We start from the raw sequence: 20,367 nt of genomic DNA on the forward strand, positions 1-20,367 counted from the left end.
GGGGCGGCACCGGGGGCGGGCCCGGAGCGCTGTGGGCGGCCCGGAGCGGGGGAAACGGGCCCGTTCACGGTGTGACAGCGGCTGTGGCGGGCAGCCTGTGCGGCTCAGGCCGGTCCCGGTGTGACGAGCTGAATCCCCACGCTGCCCGGCCCTCACGGGGTGTCCCGGGAGAGCAGCGGGACAACACCGCAGTCCCGCGGCGCTCTGGTTGGGATACTGAGGGCAAACCCTCCCGGAAAGGTTGTGCAGCCCGGAGGTTCCCGGTGTCGCTGGATGTGACCCCGGGGACGCGGCCCGCGGCAGCGCCCGGGCTCGGGGCTTTACCCGGTCCAGCCCCGCTGGGGCCATGGGGGAACCGCGGCTGAGCCGGGCTGAGCCAAACCGAGCTCAGGCAAACGCTGCGAGCCGAGGCGAGCTGTGCTGAGCTGAGCTGAGCTGAGCTGAGCCAAACCCCGCTGAGCTGAGCCAGGCCCAGCCATGGCCAGGGCGGGAACCGAGCCGAGCTGAGCTAAACCGAGCCAAACTGAGCTGAGCTAAACCGAGCCACGCTGAGCTAAACCGAGCCAAACTGAACTGAGTTAAACCGAGCTGAGCCAAACCATGCCGAGCTGAGCCGAGCGGAGCCAAACCATGCCGAGCTGAGCCGAGCCGAGCCAAACCGAGCCGTGCCGAGCCAGGCTGAGCCCCGCTAAGCCGAGCCCAGGCGCGGCGGTGCCTGCGGAGCTGTCCAGCCCTTGCAGCCTCTCCAGCCGCTCCATCCCGCAGCCCGAGCCCGCCATGCGGGAGCGATGAGCGCAGCCGCCGCCCGGCCATGGAGGAGGATTTGTTCCAGCTGAAGCAGCTGCCGTGAGTAGCTCCGGTACCGTGAGTAGCTGCGGCCCCTCCGGCCGCGGGGATCCCGCCGGGGAGCGGCCGGTGCCACCGGGGAGCCGCTCGCAGCGCGGCGGGCAGGGCCATTTTCCCGCCGGGTGGAGCATCCCGAGGGATGCAGGAGCTGTTTGTTACATAAATTCACTCGTCTCGCTTGATTTGCTCTCTTTTTTTTTGTTTGTTTGTTTATTTTTGGGGGGGTTTTTTTCTTTTTTTTTTTTCTTTTTTTCTTTTTTTTTTTTTCTCGGCGTGGTTTTTACCACCATCAAAAAAAAAAATGGCACGGGATAAAATCGTGGGGATTTTGCATCACCAAGGGTTGGGATAAAATCGTGAGGATTTTAGGAAAGGAAACGTCGGGGTCGCCTTTGCAGCGGGGTTTGGCTGTAAATAACGTTGTGCTTCCTCGCCATCCTCCTCCTCCTCCTCCTCGCCAGGGAGGAATTGCAGAGCAGAACCTGCTCTGTCAAGGTGGGGTGGGGGGGACCCCAAAATCTCCCTTGGGATTGGCATTTCTGGAAAGCTGCGCGAGGAAAATGCTGATTTTTTGGGGGGGGATGTGGTTGCTGGATCTGTGCAAAAAAAAAAAAAAAAAAAAAAAAAAGGCAAAAACCCAACCCCAAACCTGATAAAATCTTTGGTGCCTTTAACCCCAGGAATTCCTTCCTTCCCCCTCAATTCCTTCCTTTCAAACCAACCTGCTTTTTCCAAATGCTCCGTTCTCAGGTGTTTTGCAACATATTTCCTATTTATAAATCATGGGCTCTGCCAGGCAGGGAAGGAACGTTTCAAGTTGCTGTTAAATATTCATGAGCTCGTGTCAATGACAGAGCACCCTGTCCCAAAACATTCCTGCTAACTTGGACAGGAGCTCCAGCTCTTTTCCAGCCCTTGCTTAGGATTCAGCTTGTCGGGGAAAAGAATCTGAGGTTATTTTATCAGAGGTTATTATTTTGTCAAGCTTTTTTTTTTTTTCCCATTTTTAAGCCCAAAACCTGGGGATACATCCCAAAGTACCTTCCAGTGCAGCCGTTTTGGTGCTGTGAGATTTTGCAAATAAATGCAGCAGCTCCCTGAGATGTCCCAGATGTCAAAAATTTGGCAAATATGGAACAGAAATTATCCCTGTGGAATTTTTTCCTTTGTTTGTATCAGTTTGTTTTGTATATCCCTAAATTATGCACCTGTGTTTTTATTTCTGTGCTGAGGAATGTGGAAATCTGGATTTGTGATTTCAGCTTTTGTAGGATCCATCACCTCCAAAGCAGGGATGATCTTTAAGGTCCCTCCCTGTGATTCTGGGATAATTTAATTTATTTCCAAAACTATTTCACTTTAATCCAAGGGATTTTCACTTTCCAAAGGAAGAAAGTTCTGTTGTGTTGGATAAAGTGAAGGAACTTTGAGGATCTGTTCCCAAATCTTTGGCCACAGAAAACTTCATAAATGGGAAAAGAACTTTCTCTGTGGGAAGGGAGTAAATCCCTCTGACCAAAACATCAAAGCTGTGTCAATTTAGCAAATTCTGGTCTCAAAACACAGATATTTCCTTAATGACATGATATTAAATAATTCTGTTTAAGATGAAAGCAGAGTCACAGAATCATCATCCTGCTGGAAAAAAAACCCCCATCCATTCAGCTCAATTGTATTTCACTAAATACTATTTCAAATTCTGGTGCATTTCTGGAGTTTTTAATCACAAAAACAACTCAGGAAATGGAATCTGGGCTCTTCCTGCCTGAAAACCCCTGAAATTCAATGACACAGCAATGCTTAATTCCAATTAAATCCAGTTCAATGACACAGCAATGCTTAATTCCAATTAAACCCAGGCCCACCAAACATGGATCTCATTAAATATGCATCATTCCATCATATTTTTATGACCTCTGTGGTTTTATAACTTTGTGGATAGCACAATAACAACCTCTGTACCCATCCCAGGGTAGGACACCTCAAACCAGACCCAAAACCTAAATCCCAGTGGAGAGTGGGAGACAGGGAATGAGGAGAAACCTTGATGGAAAAGGGGTTTCAATCCTCCTGGAAGGATCCATCCCGCTTTTTTGTGCTTGCAGGGTGGTGAAGTTCCGCCGCACGGGGGAGAGCTCGAGGTCGGAGGAGGATGGAACTTCGGGAGAGCACGAGGTGCAGATCGAGGGGGTGAGGACGGAGCTGGAGCCCGTGGAGCTGGAGGATGGAGCCGCGGTGCCCAAGGAATTCGCCAACCCCACGGATGGTGAGCAGGGCTCGTTTTCCTGCTGGGAGAGCCTTGAGGGATCTCTTTATTTCAATCAGGCTGGGTACAGGAGGTTTGGAATTTTCCAACCCCACCCACAGCGAGCAGGGCTCGTTTTCCTGCTGGGAAAAACCTTGTGGGATCTGTTCATCCCAGTCAGGCTGGGTACAGGAGGTTTGGAATTTGCCAACCCCATCCATGGTGAGCAAGGCTAGTTTTCCTGCTGGGAGAGCCTTGAGGGATCTCTTCATCTCAGTCAGGTTGGGTACAGGAGGTTTGGAATTTGCCAACCCCATGGATGGTGAGCAGGGCTCGTTTTCCTGCTGGGAGAGCCTTGAGGGATCTCTTTATTTCAATCACGCTGGGTACAGGGGATTTGAAATTTTCCAACCCCATCCATGGTGAGCAGGGCTTGTTTTCCTGCTGGAAAAGCCCTGTGGGATCTCTTCATCCCAGTCAAATTGGGTGCAAGGAGTTTGGAATTTGCCAACCCCACCCATTATGAGCAGGGCTCGTTCTCTCTGCTAGGAGAACTTTGTGGGATCTGTTCATCCCGGTCAGGCTGGGTACAGAAGGTTTGGAATTTTCCAACCCCATCCATGGTGAGCAGGGCTTGTTTTCCTGCTGGGAGAGCCTTGTGGGATCTCTTCATCCCAGTCAGGTTGGGTACAGGAGGTTTGGAATTTCCCAACTCCATGGATGGTGAGCAGGGCTCATTTTCCTGCTGGGAGAGCCTTGAGGGATCTCTTCATCCCAGTCAAATTGGGTGCAAGGAGTTTGGAATTTGCCAACCCCACCCATTATGAGCAGGGCTCGTTTTCCTGCTGGGAGAACTTTGTGGGATCTGTTCATCCCAGTCAGGCTGGGTACAGAAGGTTTGGAATTTTCCAACCCCATCCATGGTGAGCAAGGCTTGTTTTCCTGCTGGAAAAGCCTTGTGGGATCTCTTTATTTCAATCAGGTTGGGTACAGGGGATTTTGAATTTCCCAACCCCACCCACGGTGAGCAGGGCTCATTTTCCAGCAGGAAAAACCTTGTGGGATCTGTTCATCCCAGTCAGGCTGGGTACAGAAGGTTTGGAATTTTCCAACCCCATCCATGGTGAGCAGGGCTTGTTTTCCTGCTGGGAGAGCCTTGTGGGATCTCTTTATTTCAATCAGGCTGGGTACAGGATGTTTGGAATTTTCCAACCCCATTGATGGTGAGCAGGGCTGGTTTTCCTGCTGGGAGAGCCTTGAGGGATCTCTTAATCTCAGTCAGGTTGCGTATAGGAGGTTTGGAATTTCCCAACTCCATGGATGGTGAGCAGGGCTTGTTTTCCTGCTAGAAAAGCCTTGTGGGATCTCTTCATCCCAATCAGGCTGGGTACAGAAGGTTTGGAATTTGCCACCCCCACCCATGGTGAGCAGGGCTCATTTTCCTGCAAGGAGAACCTTGTGGGATCTCTTCATCCCAGCCAGGCTGGGTGCAGGAGGTTTGGAGAAGTTAAGGGTGCTCAGATATGAATAATAACTCAAGGAAATTGTGTTAGAGCTGAAAATGGTGGTTTGATCAGCCCATTCCCTGTGGGGAGCTCTCTGTGCTCCTTTTTGTGTCCCCAGTGCTGGATGCTCCTGTCAGGAGTTGTGGATGCAGCTGCCACACTGGAATTGGAATTCTGAGCTCCCTCAGGAGCTGCTCACACCTGGCTCTCCTTCAAGGCTGAGATGAATCTGCAGAGTTCCTGGCTCCTCTTTTCCTGGAGGACATCAGGAATGTCCATCTCAGCTTCTCTTCCTGCCTGGAAGGAGAGAGGAGAAATTTCTCCTCTCTCACTGCTTTAGGAGAGAGGAGAAATTTGAGTTTGTCTTGGCTCAGTGTGAAAATTTGGTGTTAATCTTGTTTTTGTGCTTTATCCCTTGGATTTTGTTTGGTTTCCTCCTGGTTTGTGTTGTTGTGGGGGTCTCACAGCCAAAGCTTTTCCTGAGGAATGTCCTTTCCAAGCTGATACAAATGTTAGAACTGTGAGACTTCAATTGATTTGAACAACTCAAATATCAAAATGTGCTTGTCTTGGTCATTTCATTTTGCATTTGAGCAAAGGAATTTGAGACATCTCAAATCTGAGACATCTTTGAGCACCTTCAGCTGGAACAAACTAAAGATGTCATGGAAAACAACCAGCAGCATTTTTAAACAGGGTTAAAGATTTGTGTGTTTTGGAGAAATTCTTGATTTAAATAATGAGAAGTTGCACTGAAATACTCCCTCCAGCTTCCAGCAGTGCTGTGGAATGGGGCAGAGCAGTTTCTCTCTACAGAAAACTCCATTTCTGTGGCTGCAGGAGGAAGAGGCTGAACATGGGCTAGATTTGTGGGTGCCACACTGATTTACCTCCATGTGGTTAAAATATTCTAGGAATAATTCCAATTATTTTGGCCACAGAGATTTTCCTGAGTAGGAATTGTATAATTACAACTAAGTAGCTCTGTTATAGATTTGAGATCTCAGCAGATTAGCCCAATTAATTAGTAATTAAACCAGAAAATTCTCTCTCAAGGGCTGGCCTTTCTCAGGAAGGAATCCACTGGAATTGTTTTCTTTGCAGATACTTTCATGGTGGAGGATGCAGTGGAAGCCATTGGATTTGGGAAGTTCCAGTGGAAGCTCTCTGTCATTACTGGATTGGCATGGGCAAGTAAATGGGATCAGGATCAATTCATGATCATCACTTAGAGAACCTCAGGGATTTCAAATAATTTTCAAATAAATTTACAATAAAGCAAGAATTTCACTGGGAATTCTAAACCAACAGCAGCACTCAGCCTTGTTGTGAGGGATAATGATGGATTTGTCTCTGAAGTTTTTAGAAATCAGGGTTTGGAAAATTATTTAAATTCTTCACTTCAAGTTGGTTTCAAATGAAAGAGGTTCCAGGCTGCTCCTGCAGTGATTTTGCCACATTCCTCCCATCAGCTGCCACCTTAGTTGTCTGTATCAGTCAGGATTGCTGTAATCTCAGTTTCAGAGGAGCAGCAACCCAGCACTTCCACTTTTAACTTTGATATCAACAATAAAAAAGTCTTGGTTTGCCTTTTTCTGCTGTTTCTGAAGCTCTGTTCCACCTCCTGTGGTGCATTTCAGGATCCTGATACCCAGAGCTGTATTTACTGGCTTTTATCCATGTAAAAAGCTGGAATCTGCCATGGTTAGGTCCTAGACCAGCTGTGGAATTTGGTTTCAGGGTGATCAATGCAAATCCAGGAGTGTTTAAGGGAATATCATAAGATATTAAACACTCCTGACTGAATCCATGTGGGAAGAAGCTGAAATCTGGAATTTGCACTATGGAAGTGACTGAACTGTCACTGACCAGCCAAACCTCCTCAAAACCTTTGCATTCAGCTCTTTAAATCCTCTCTGCCAGAGTTACTAAAAGTGCTGACAATCAGAAATGACTTTAAATATTAAATATTCAACGTTTTCTTCAACCACGAGGTGGGAACATCATGGAAATGTCACCAAGGCCTAATATTGACTCCTAAATCCACCTGACTTGCAGGCACTTGTTGATTTTTGCTTTCTCTTCCCCCTGCAGATGGCAGATGCCATGGAAATGATGATTTTAAGTATCCTTGCTCCTCAGCTGCACTGTGAGTGGCGCTTACCCAGCTGGCAGGTTGCATTGCTCACCTCGGTAGGAAAAATACCTGACAGCTCCTGTCTTCCCTGAGCTTTTGCCATCATTGTTATCCAGACATTTTGCTTTGTATCCCCCAAAATTAAATCTCCTCGTGGCCTTTGCAGGTTGCCTTCAGCTTGGAAGTTTATGGGAGGTTTTTAAAAAAAGATTTATAGGAGTTTTTTTAAAGATTGAAGTAACGAAATTCAGTGAGAACTGAGGGCAGTTTGCAGGTTTCAGGCTCAAAGTTTCGTATAATTTCCAGGAAAACCTATGGATTCACTCAGATTTATCCTAACATTCAAACCATTTGATTAGTTTTTAAAAAATTGGTAAATTTTGAGTATCTTGCTTGCAAATCTTTCTCTCTCCCCACATCTAAGCTTTCTGACATGCTGAGAGCCCTGAGAGAGAACAAACAGTTGATTTTTTTGTGGTTGGACTCAATGATATCAGAAATCTTTTCCAGCCTAAATAGTTCTGGGATTATCCAGTGATCTTTGGAAGCAGAGATCTTACAACACCACCTCCAAGGATGGTGCTGTGATGTTGGAATCCTGCAGTGCCTTTAGGCATAAGAAAACAAATTTGGGAACCCTTCTCTGAGCACAGGCCACTGCTGAATGCAGGCACTTTATTCCCTGAATTTCTTTTTCCTTTAGTTTTTAATGCCCTTTGTTTGATTGTGTAAAATCCTTCAAATGCTCAGCAGATAGAAATGGTGTCCTTGAACCCCATGAATGTCCCATCCCTGAGTGCAGCACATGAGTGTCACCTCTGGGTATTTTCTTTCACACTTCAGACTTTTGTAAACTTTTAAGGTGTAATTTTATCTCCATTCAAACCTGGGAGCTGCTGAGGATGGTGGTAGATCTCAACCAACAGCTCCTGAGCATTTATTCAGGGTTATTTTCCCTGGAACTGGAGATCTCTGTGTCTTCCAGGGCTGGACTCACAATGGGACAATACCAGTGCTCCCAGTCCAGGCCAAACTGGGGTTGTCTGGGTTGTCACTGATGGATTTTTTAATGCAAAGCTGACTTGAGGAGGGACCTTGTTGCTTCCCTGCTCCAACCCAGAGAGAACTGGATGATCTTTAAGGTCCTTTCCCACCCAACCCATTCTCTGACCTCCTGCACATCTCACTCTGTTTTGGGCTGAAATGTTCTGGTTTCACTGGAAATTTGTGTTCTGTGTTTGTCACACTGGAATTTTCACTTGTTGAGGGAAAGATTTTTTTTTCCTGCTGTTCCACAGGTGGTGTTTGTGGGAATGATGTCCAGCTCCACCCTCTGGGGAAACATTTCAGACCAGTATGGGAGGAAAACAGTAAGTCTGCAGCTCCTGCTGGGATCTATCCCAATATTTCTGCAGCGTGGACATTTCAGTGCAGCTGGCCCAGAGAAGCTGTGGCTCCCTGGAAGTGTTTGAGGCCAGGTTGGAGCACCCTGGGATAGTGGAAGGTGTTCCTACACCTGGAATGGGATGAGCTTTAAGGCCCCTTCCAATCCCAAACCATTCCAGGATTCCACAATCCCAAATGTCCATGTATACAAAGCAGCACTAAGCACATCCAGAACTGAGCCCCTATGAAACAGAAGGCATCTGAAGGTCTGTTTTACACTTTAATTTGTGTTTTACACTTTCATTTGTGATTTTTAACTCTTGCTGAACACAGGGCCTGAAGATCAGCGTGCTGTGGACTCTCTACTATGGGATCCTCAGTGGATTTGCTCCCATTTACAGCTGGATCCTGGTGCTGAGGGGCCTGGTGGGCTTTGGCATTGGAGGAGTGCCTCAGTCGTAAGTAAATACTCACAACTCCAAACTCCCTCATTTCTCTTTCTTCCTTAGGAGATTCTCCTGTAGGACTGAAGTTTTGTTTCTGTTCAGCCACCCCAAGTCTTGGTCTTGTTGCAGGGCAGGTCATGCCTTGAACAGGAGGATTTAGAGGCAGAGCTGAGCCCTGATTCTGATTGTAAAACCCCAGATTATTGCTCAGTCAGAGCCTGAATTCCCCATCTCACCCTGAGCTGGAATTTCAAACCCACACAGCCCAGACCTGAGCACTGGAGATGGCTCAGAAGGAGAGGGAAGTGCCAGGATATTTCTCTTATCTTGTGTGCTTCCTTTCACTGAAGAGAGGGATCCATAAATCTCCCACCTGCAATAAATAACCCTGCTCAAGGCTTTTAATTATAAATGTAAAGAGAAGGGTTCAGCCATTCTCTCTTCTCTCTCTGTAGACTTTTATCCTTACCAAGAATTGATTTTTTTTTTTTTTTGCCTTCTGGAGGTGCTGTTTTGGAGCAGGAGAGCCTGGCTTGCATTGATGGCTCACAGATTCCTACTCCCAGATAAAAACCCAGAGCTGCAGGTGCAGCCCAGCCAGGGCCTGGGACTGGACTGGGCTCACTGAGGTTCTGTGGCTTCATGAGAGAAAAACCAGAGGCAGTTGCAGATCTCCAGGTGGATCCCATCCTCCCTGAGTCTGTTTCCTATTCTGACTGTAAAAGGGTTTATTTGACAGAGGGGTAAACATGGATGAGGCAGGAAAAGTAGTTCCTTTCTAATTCCTTAAGCTGTGGATTTTGGAGGGATTTTGGTGTGATTTTTGCCTGGATCTCCATGGAGTGAGAGTCATTTCCTCCTCTGGACTGGCTCCAACAATTCCATGTCCTTCTTTTGCTGGGGTCATTCACCAGCTCCTGTTTTCTCTGCACTGCAGAGGGGCCTGAGCTACACTTTAAGATGTGATTTGAGTTCTGTGAATCTCTGCTTGAATGAAATATTGTGTGAAACTTCCTGCTTGGGCAGCTTCTCAGAGATCAATCCACTCTTTAAGTTTGTAGGAATTTTGTCCCAAACCTCAAAGGAAGCAGGAACAGACTGAGTCAGTGGAATGCAAACAGAGCAAAGCCAAACCTTCCCAGTTTGAAAGAGATGGCAGAGCCTGGACTGGAATTCCTCCTCAGGAATTCCTCCTGGGGAAGTTTTGCCATCACTCCTTGGCACAGGCATGAAACAAAGCCTCAGTGGCTGCTCTTTGAATGCCACAATAAAAGAATGCAAATTATTTTATATCAGTGACATGAAATAATTCCCCTCTTGGAGAATTGAACCCTGGCACAGGAGATGGATGGGAATTCTCTGAGCCAGTTGTAAAGCCCTGAAGAAATTCTTTATCCAGCAAGAGTTTGTGTTGAATTCTGATGGACCACACTGAAAATACCCAATAAAATTGTATTTCCAATGGACTTTGCAAACATGAGCATCAAGATCTGCATTTAAGTGATGACCATGGGGTCACAAAACCACAAAAAAAGAGCAAACTGTGTCCTCTGTTGCAGTGTTGAAAGGTTTATTCTGGGGTGGAAATGGGGTGTGACCCAGTGTCACAGCCTGGCTGGCTCTGGGGACAGGGAGAGCTTTGAGTTGCTGCTCTGAGTCTGGCAGCTTTATTAAAAGGCAAAAGGGATGTTTGAACCTGTGGCATTTCCCTCTCTGTGCTGACATTTTCCTCCCTGTTCTCTCTTTTTAGGGTAACTTTATATGCTGAGTTCCTTCCAATGAAAGCCAGAGCAAAGTGCATTTTATTAATAGAGGTGAGTGGGTGCATTCAGATCCTCAGGGGACAAATCCTCTGGTGGTCACATCCCTTCCATCCTCCTGCCTGGAAGTGCCCTCAGAGCTGCAGCCAGGCCTGGCCTGTCCATCTTGGTAGAGCTCCTGAGCTCTGGAACCAGCCCAGCTCCAAAAGCAGCAGAAACTTCCTGTCACACTCCACTCTTGGTGTTGAATTTTCCTTTTTCCAAGTTATTTTGCACCCAGTGTTGCAGAGTGAGCACAAGAGGGGCATTGGGTGTCCATGATTTTGTGGTGAAATCCATCTCAGTGATGGATTTGGAGAGCTGACAGCTCCACAAATTCAGTGCTAAATTCAGCTCCACATCTTCACCCAAACCTGTCAAAGTCACTCAGGGCAGAATTTTGCCCTTGGAATATTTTAAGGCAGAACTTGCACCCCTGGAATTTCTCTCTCCAGCCATCCCTGGTGAGCACAGCCTGGAATATGCCAAAGAAGAGGCCTTGGGGACATTCCATTCCTCATTTTTTCTCTTGTTTTCCCCTCTTGCAGGTGTTCTGGGCCCTTGGGACAGTGTTTGAAGTGCTCCTGGCAGTGGTGGTGATGCCCACGCTCGGCTGGCGCTGGCTCCTCATCCTCTCTGCCCTCCCACTCCTGCTCTTTGCTGGCCTGTGTTTTGTAGGTATTCCTCATGGATTCATGTGAATTCCTGCAATTCCCATTCCTTTACCCAATTCTGTGACCCAGCTGAAGGAAATCAGGGCAGTTTTGAGCTCTCTGGTGGTGTATTATGTGAAATAACTGAAATAATGATCAAAAAATGCAGTTTCAACAGGGTGCTGGGAAAAACATTCCAGGGGGAGTTGTGTTGATGTGACTGTAATTCCTGCAGGGCTGGAATTGAGTGAAATCAGACCTGGAATCCTCTCCAGTTTAATTACTTTGTTCTAGCATTTTATCAAAAGCTGTTGCTATTTCCCTAAACCCTCTTTAGATTTTGTCACTTCTAGAATCAATTCCCACTTAAGAATCCTCTCAAATCAGGGATAGAATCTGCAGAGTGCAGGCCAGATTCTAAAATAAGCTAAACCTGAGCTTCAGTGATATATTTTATTATTTATTTATTAGGTGATATCTTTGCCAATCACTCAGTCTCCTCATAGAGAAATGTCCTTGTCAGGTGGTTTAGCAGCCTTTTTTATTCCTTAGTTTTTTAGGAATACCTGCAGTTATCCAAGTGATCACAGGCTTGTTCTAAATTAAAAGGAGCCTAAACTCATAAATTTTATTCAATTTTATTCCAAAATTCCATAAATTTTGGAATGCCAGGAGCATCTTGTTATCTGCTCTGGATTCTTTGCCATTCATGCACAGAAGGGATAATGTAAAAAACCTGCAAAAATTCCCAACAGCTCTCAGGGATAAACCCAAAGGAATGGAAGGGAAAGGGTTCTGAGTGATGGGAAAAGTGGGGGATTGCAGTTTTTAAAGCCTGATGAGAGAATTCTTCCTTGGAATTCTTCCAGCTTAGTTGTGTAATCCTTTGTTATGTGGGAATCTGCTGGAATCACTGAGATTCCCCCAAGGAAAATCCCAGATTTATTTATTGCTGCTTGTGACACCCTCCTGTGTGTGTGACCTGCTCTGCTCCCTTAGTGGCTGCCAGAAAGTGCCAGGTATGATGTTTTATCTGGGAACCAGGAGAAGGCTCTGGCCACCTTGAAGAGGATTGCCACAGAAAATGGAGCTCCAATGCCCTTGGGAAAACTGGTGGTGTCCAGGCAGGTATGTACAGAGCAGTGAAACTGAGGGGGTTTGTGAGCAAATCATCAATGTGTTGTCAATTTTAATGGCTCAAATAGGCAGAAACAAAAGAGGTTTAATCATCTTCCTCTTTTCTACTGAGGAAGAGTTAATTTCTCATTTGGGAGTGAAAAGCAGCTTTAAAATGGGCATTAATGTGATTTAACCTCCCTGTTATTAAAGAAAACCAAACCTTGAGGTTCTTGAGGAGCTCAGGTCAGAATTCCTGGATCTGAATGCATGAAACAAGATGAAGTTTGGCACTTTAGCTGTCCCTCATCACCCAACTTCTGCTTGTTCCCAACAGGAGGACAGAGGCAAAATGAGGGATCTTTTCACTCCCCATTTCCGCTGGACCACGTTGTTGCTCTGGTTTATTTGGTAAGAGAAAACCTGAAGGTTCAGTGCCAGCACAGCTCTAAATGGGTTTTACTGAAGGGATTTTACTCAATACAGCAACTTCCTCCTTATAAAAATACCAAATAAACAAAAAACCCCACCTGTATTGATTTGTAATTTATTCAACCATCCAAGCATTCCAAATCAAGTTGCCCTTTAATTTTCTGAAGGCTGAAATAGCTTTGAGGTAGAACTTTTGATTGGTGGTGTTTCTTTTAAGTTGGACCAGCTGAACCTTCCTCTCTCATTTGCTTCCTTGCAGGTTTTCCAATGCATTTTCATATTATGGGTTAGTTTTATTAACTACAGAGCTCTTCCAAGCAGGAGATGTTTGCAGCAGTGAGTATTACTCCATCTTTTCTTTTTAAATATGTCCTGTTAAAACTGCTGGAATATCTTTGATTAGATCACCTTCTGCTGATGGTTTGGAAAAGGAACATGGCTGAGTTTTAAGTTTATTTTATTTTAAATATTTCCTCATCTCCCCAGTGCAGATAGGTCCTGCAGTGGTTTTGAGCCCAAAATGTCAAACAGAAAGACAACCTTCAAGGCAGACCTGTTATCTGTTCCTCTTGATTTAAAAAAAGTGATTAAATAAATAGAAGTTTGCAGATTTGACAGGTCTAATTAGTTCTGAGAATAAGAAACTGCTGCTGTGGAGCTCCTGGGTTCTCAAGATGGGAAAACCTGCTGAGAAAAAAGATAATGGTGGGAAATCAGCATCCTTTGTGTTGCAGAATTTTTTTGGGGGAAAAAGAAGGTGCTTTGACTGAGTTAAGAAGAGGCTTGAACAGTTTGATTCCCCAGGGGAGAAATGATTGCATTCAGAACATTTGTAATTAGGGAAAACTGCCTGGAAGTTGGGAAATGATAAAAGGTGGATGAGGAGTGTTGGAGCAGCCCCAGATTCCAGGGTTGAGCAGCAATGATGAGCTCTGAGAGCTCTGACTCAGGTTTGCCTCCTCAGAGGAGGCTGTAGCCCTTAAAAACCCTTGTTTTCATAAGGACATGGGGTTTTTCAGTATTCTCAGAGTGTAGGAAGTGTTGGGATCCCAATATGTGGTGGCAGAAACTGAATTATTGGAGTTAATTCTGTCCTGAGCCCTGGGCTGGAAAATATTTCTGCCTGTACAGCTGATAAGGAGGTGGAATTTTCACCTGTCACAGAAAATATTATAAATGTTCACTGTTTTCAGGCAAAATCACCCAGCATTGCTCTTCAATGCCCCTCTGACTCTGAATTCCATCTCAGGCATTCAGAAGAGGAATAACAATTAAATCAAAGGGGCAGAATCACTTGAATTTCTATCCCTAAACAACTTCCCAGGAGTATTTCAAAGGATGCTGGGTGCAGTGAATCCATCCCAGTCCTTCCAGCCCATCCCTTCCTAAATTTCAGCAGTAAAAATGAGAGACCCAGCAGGAAGGGTAAACAGGGAAGAGTTTGCTTAAAATATATTGAATATTTGTCCTTTTTTTCTCCCTGCAGTATCCAGCAGAAGGCAGGAAGTGAAAGCCAAGTGCAGCCTGACCTGTGAGTACCTGACAGAGGAAGATTACACTGACCTGCTCTGGACAACCCTGTCAGAATTCCCTGGTAAGGACAATGGGAAGCTCCAGCTTTTCCTTGGAATGGCTCAGGGTGTGGAAATGAGCTCTGGAAGCTGCAGTGGGACTGGGATTTCTGGCCTGATGCTTCCCACAGCACTCAGAGCTCCTTGCTGTAGCTGTGGATTCTCCCTGTCCTGGGATCACTCCAGAAAAAAAATCTGTCATTGCTCTGGAATGGCCCCTCTGTGTGTTCCAACCCAGCAACACTTCAGGAGGAGCAAAACCTCAATCCAAGGGGCAGAAACACTGGAATTTCTATCCATAAGAGACTTTCCAGAAGTATTTTCAAAGGATGATGGGTACAGTGAATCCATGGAGAACTTGCTCTCTAAATCCCTGCATCCAGCCTCAGTCCTGATCCTGGGATTTTCAGGCAATTCCAGCAAATTTCAATGGACAGTCTGGCACAGGACAAGCAAAATAGTGTGAAACAGCCATTGATCCTTCAGATGGAGGGGATCTCTCAGTGTTAATGTGATTGAAACAGCACCAGAGACAGGGATCAGGATGTTTTCACTCTCCTGGATCCTCATCCAGGGCTAAAAGCTCAAGGAGAAGCCATTTAATGAATGTAATTTGCAAGTATGACTGAGAAATCTGCACAGTCATTGCTAAGAGGAGTGTGCTGCCAAACAGGAATTTTGGGAAGGAGACCCAGAAAAAAAGAGTGGGTGCTTGGAGTGGTGCTGTGGCTGCAAGGTCTGGTTTGATCCTCACACACACTGAGGTGGGAGTGAGAAATATTGGCAGGGTCCCTCTGGATGTGGCACTGATGCTGGAATAATCCCCACTCCTGCTGTGCATCAGCTTTCAAAAGGATCTGGGAAAATTGCAGGAGAGGGAAGACCTAATAGTGAGATTTACTGAGCTTGATCTATTTCTTATCAAAAAGCAGGAGAGAAATAATTTGGTGAAACATCTAAATAACAGGACAGAAAGAAAATCCCACATTCTAAAGAGCCTTTAAATCCAGCAAGCAGCAATGGCCAGAAGTTGAGCAGAAGTTCTTTTCTTCCAGTGAGCCATGAGCAGGTGTTTTAGGCATTGCCATCAGTAATCCCTGGATGGGAGTGGGGATTTGTGCATTTGTGGAGCAGCTGGGCCACAGAATTCCTGTTCCCACATGGCACCAGCAGCAATCCATCCCACAGCCCTGCCTGGGGCCAGCAGGGGTTTGGAAAGAGAGGCCAAAATTTCCAATCTAAACCACCCAAGCTGTGTTAAATCTGCTGCAAGCCCTCTTTTCTTGATTCCCAAGGGTCTCCTGGTCTCTTCCCACAGGTGTGTTGGTGACCCTGTGGATCATCGACCGCATCGGCCGCAAGAAAACCATGGCCCTGTCCTTCCTTGTCTTCTCCTTCTGCAGCCTCCTGCTCTTTCTCTGTGTTGGAAGGTGAGTCCAGCACAGGAAACAGCTGGAGTGAAGGATTTCCTCATGTTCTCTCTTGGTTGTGGTGGGAGAACTGGTTTGAAAAGCTGTGGGATGGTTGTGCTCAGCTGGAGGAGGATTTAAGGCTGGGGTTGGGTTATCTCACCAGAGTTTGGGAGGGAAGTAAAAGTGAAATCCAAGTGAAACCCAAACTCTGCTCTCCTCTTTCTCCTCACAGAAATGTTCTTACTGTGCTGCTCTTCATTGCAAGAGCTTTTATTTCTGGAGGATTTCAGGCTGCCTATGTTTACACTCCTGAGGTAAGGGGGTTGTTGTTGATGGGAATATTCAAGGGGAGTGAGAACAGGGTGGGAAAGTCATTTTGATGACCTGTTCCCAATGGACCTCACCCCAGACTGGAGCTGTAGATCCCATTGTCATTGTCTGACAGAATGTGCTGTGGCACCATTTATAAATTCCCATTGATTTAGGAGTGGGAGGAGAAAAACTTCCCACTGGGACTGATGAGATGATTTTTTTTTCCACAGGTTTATCCCACAGCCACACGTGCTTTGGGCCTGGGAACGTGCAGTGGAATGGCCAGAGTGGGAGCCCTCATAACCCCGTTCATTGCACAGGTAAATCCCTTCTCCTCTGAGACTGGACACACAGGAAGCTTGGATTGATGATCCTGGAGGTCTTTTCCAGCTTTTGCAATTCCATGATTCCATGAAGGTGATGCAGAACCTGCTTTCACTGTCCCAGGTTGCTCCAAGCTCTGTCCTTGGACATTTCCAGGGATGGAGCAGCTACAGCTTCTCTGAACAACCTGTGCCAGGACCTCCCACCCTCACAGGGAAGAATTCCTTCCTAAAATCCAATCTAATCCTCCCCTCTGAGAGCTTAAACCACTGTCCATTTTCCTGGCACGATCTATAAAATCTCCCTCCTTTCCAGAAACTTCAAATTAAACTTGATTCCCAATACGACGATTAAAATTCCAGTTGTTCCACCAGTGTCTTCTGTTGCTCCACCAGTTTATTTCCATGCTGAGGTGCTGTTTTGCATTCCCTGCCTTTCTCCTGCAGGTGATGTTGGAATCTTCAGTCTATCTGACCCTGCTGGTTTACAGTGGCTGCTGCCTGCTGGCTGCCCTGGCCTCCTGCTTCCTGCCCATCGAGACCAAGGGCCGTGGCCTGCAGGAGTCCAGCCACAAGGAATGGGGCCAGGAGATGGTGGGCAGAGGATCTCATTCCCCAGGGGAATCACAGGAATGATGGGACATGGAAACCTGCTGGAAGAATGAAGGAGATAGGAGCAAGATGTCTCACAAAACCTCCGAGCCTGAAGCATGGAAAGCTGACCACCATCACTGCCATCCTCACGTGTCAAACTGCAGGAGTTTGGGGTTGAACCTCAGCAAATTGTGTTTTCTGCTGCTCTTTGCTCACACTCATAAAAACTTTTTTGGATGGAGAGGCCTTTGATCCAGATATCCTTGGAAGTTTAGCAGGAAGGGTTTCTCTTCAGTCTGTCGTGCTTGCATGGTCAGCTCTTCAGCTTAAAATGTCCTGTGCCAAGCAAATGCCAAGTGACTGCAGCCCAGCATAAGCTGTCATTAAAACACTGAGCTCTTGATGCCTGAAACCAAGAGGTTCATCTTTAGTGTGGCCCTGGCCTGGCACAGGGTGGATTCCATCCCTACCACTATGGATTAAATGCCTGCCTTGCACTTTTAGCCATCAAAACCATCACCAAAATGTGATTCTGTCAAACCAACCCAAGCTTTCCAGTTGGGTTTTGTTTCTGGAGAGTGGATTGCTTGGAAATTGATTCCTGACTGTTTCTGCCATCCCAGGTGGGTATGGAGCAGGGAGGGTGGTGTTGCTGCAGAGCTGGGACCTTGTAGCAGAAATGTAAACCACAGAGTCATTGAGGTTGGAAAAGACCTCCAAGCTCATCGAGTCCAATGCATAAATCCTCATGTTTTGGAGCAGAATTGGACTTCTCTGGTATTGCCAGGGACCTTGAGCTCTCTCTGCTGCTTGGAGTGAGGAGGTTCTCACTGCTGGGGTTCTCTGTGTGGATCCAGGTGTGTCCCTGCTCCATTTCCTGGGCATATCCTCATGGTGGGGTGGCCCCAGCTGCTGTTGGGATGGAGCCACTCCCTGGCAGCTGGGCAGGACCTTTCCTGCTGATTGTACGTTGGTGACAGAGGAATGTAGCTGGAATAAATGAACAAAACCATGGGAAGAGCCCATCTGCAGTGCCCTTGGATGAGAAGCATCCCTCCTGCAGGTGTGGCTCCTCAAGGGATGATCCTGCTCCTGTCAGGGAATGTAACAGAGCTCAGGTGAGGACAAGGTGAGGACAGGCTCATCTGGTTTGTCACAAACTCTGTCAGGTGGCAGAGTCTGTGGGAATGTTTAGGGATCTGAGATGTGCCTCAGTGGATGTTCAGGATTCCAGACCTTGGGACACACAACCAAATGTGGTGAGATGAACTTGGGTGAGGCTGTGGGGGTTTGTGGTCTGTCTGACAAGTGACTCACCTGAACACAGGTAAATGTGCAGCACATTTGTACACTTGAACATTTGAAGTATCCTGGGAAGCAGGTGCCATTCCTGGGGTCAGGAATAGGTCTCCAAGTCCATGTTTGGGGCAGTACAAGTGAGCACTGTGGGGCACAGCTGTCACTGAGGGTCACAGCTCTGAGGTCACTCAATGCTCCACCACATGCCAGGCTGCTTGTTTGGAGACTGAGGGGAAAACAGGAGTGGAAAAATCTTTAAAGAAAGCCAGGAAACTGATGAAAAAGGTTGAAATTGTGTGAGGGAGGGATTTCTGCTGAGAGCAGAGTTTGCCAAGGCACCAAGTGTCCATCCAGTCCCACTGGAGATTGGTGACTCAGTGAAGGATTCCAGGAATGGTTGGTGGAAACAGGCAAACTTGGCTTTGCCCAGCAAGATGAAAATGAATTCAGCTCCCAAGAGATCCCTGGGGTCCCTGGGCTCAGCTGTGGGTGGTGGCACAGAACCCTCTGTCCCTTCCAGCTGGGTTGGTTCCCTTTGTGTCCCCTGTCCCTGTGTCCTCACACTCCACCAAAATCAAGCTCCAGCTGATCCCAGTAAACAGCCAGGGCTCTCCTGGCACTGACACCAAGCACAGCTCATCTGTTCCCCTCCCTCTGCCAGGCTGGAGCTGGATCCTTCTCCCTGTGAGCCTGGAGCAGAGCCAGAGAGATTCATTCCATGGAATACCAGAATTCCAAAGTGATTTGGGTTGGGAGGCACCTTAAAGCTCCTTCAGGCAGGGACACTTTCCACTAGACCAGGTTGCTCCAATCCCCATCCACACCTGACCTTGAGCACTTCCAGGGCTGGGGAACCTCTCTGCTTTCACGTGGTGGGTATGGGACACAGCAGTGAGGAAGCAGATCCTGGGTGGGTTTAATCAGAAATTACCCCACATGTGTGGCCAGAGAGCTGGAAAAGCTGCTGGAGCTGGGATCACCCCTCAGTGACAGCTCTGACATTCCATCCTCATCCTCACCCTGCTGCTGCTGGAGGCCCTCAAGGCCATTCCAGTCCCCCAGGTGTTTCCATGCTTCCTTCCTTGGCCTTGCCATGAGCTGTGTTTGCATCCCAAAACTCTGGAACGGAGCCTGGGTGGAGGTGACAGAGAATCCAAAGTGCAGGGCAGGCCATGGCCCAGTTTGTTAATCAATGCCTTGAGTTAAAATTCTGCTTTCCTGGGGTAATGATCACATCTCACTCCATTTTTTTTAGGTGAATATTCAGCAGTTTTAAGGAATTGCATTCAACTGCCTTTAGAGAGTTTTAGGTGAAGTTTCTCTGTTCATGCACACCTGGATCCTACAGATAAGCCACTTCCCAGGTAAAGATTTCTAGGGAATGCAACATTTTCCATGCTGTTGAATAGATCAGTTTTAACCTGTGACATTTACAGTGTTAACCAAAAAATGGAAGGCATTTTTGCTCTTCACTTTTTATTAATTCTGCACTAAAAAAAAAAATCTATTTAAGGATAGAAATACCTATCCTAAAAAGATTGGTGTTGCTGGATCTTTGATTTTCTTAAAGCTTGATCCAAAGCTCACTGAAATCTGGGAAAATCTCCTGTGGATATCCCTGGGCTTTGGATCAGCTGAATGAAAGGAGCCCACCACAGCTGATCCCACCTGGCTGAATTCAGCAGGAGCCCATTGGGCACTGCAGAAACAGAGTTGGAATTGAGGATTTGCAGGAATTTGCATATAATTAATAAGAGAAGGCCATTTTAGCTTGTTCACTGAGAACACTGGGGTTGACACACATCAGTTGTAAACCACCACTATAGATTTTATCAGTAGGGCAGCACCATTTAGGTACAAAATATTCCAAAGAATCCTTGTCCACACTGGATATTTCTCACTGGTAAAGGAATTATTGCAACTGCTTTGTTTCAAACAGGAAAGTGAGATCCTTTGGAATTCAAACAGAATTGTGGGATTTGGTTTTGCCAAGCTGGTGTGGGAATGTAATTCCCCAAATGTATTTGGATGGGATGATTTGTTATTCCCAAATACTTGCTGAAAGAGCAGTGAATGTTTCCATGGCTGAATGTACAGTTTCTAAGCTGGATTTACATTTTATTGTTGAAAAACTTGGTGTATCTCAAGCTTGTTGTAAAATACTCCTCTGGTTCCTGTTCCTGACATGGCATTGGAGAGTTGAAGTCCACATTAGATATTTTATGTTAAACAAATAAATAGTTTTTTCAGGAAATAAGTTTTTGGCTCTTCTGGGGGATGTTTAGGAGGGG

General features: G+C 46.6%; 1 protein-coding gene across 1 annotated transcript; it reads left to right on the forward strand.

Moving 5' to 3' along the window:
* Window positions 1-78: 78 nt before the first annotated feature.
* SVOP (SV2 related protein) lies at window positions 79-20,333 on the forward strand. The gene is made up of 16 exons (XM_063172875.1): window positions 79-846; window positions 2,952-3,112; window positions 5,701-5,786; window positions 6,691-6,789; window positions 8,032-8,103; window positions 8,453-8,577; window positions 10,316-10,379; window positions 10,913-11,038; window positions 12,017-12,145; window positions 12,471-12,544; window positions 12,825-12,901; window positions 14,052-14,159; window positions 15,455-15,566; window positions 15,781-15,862; window positions 16,091-16,180; window positions 16,631-20,333. The coding sequence occupies exons 1-16, from the start codon at window positions 812-814 to the stop codon at window positions 16,817-16,819; spliced, it is 1,629 nt and encodes a 542-aa protein (XP_063028945.1). The 5' UTR covers window positions 79-811; the 3' UTR covers window positions 16,820-20,333.
* The last annotated feature ends 34 nt before the right edge of the window (window positions 20,334-20,367 follow it).

The sequence above is a fragment of the Melospiza melodia genome, chromosome 20 (assembly GCF_035770615.1).
Source record: "Melospiza melodia melodia isolate bMelMel2 chromosome 20, bMelMel2.pri, whole genome shotgun sequence".
NCBI lineage: Eukaryota > Metazoa > Chordata > Aves > Passeriformes > Passerellidae > Melospiza > Melospiza melodia.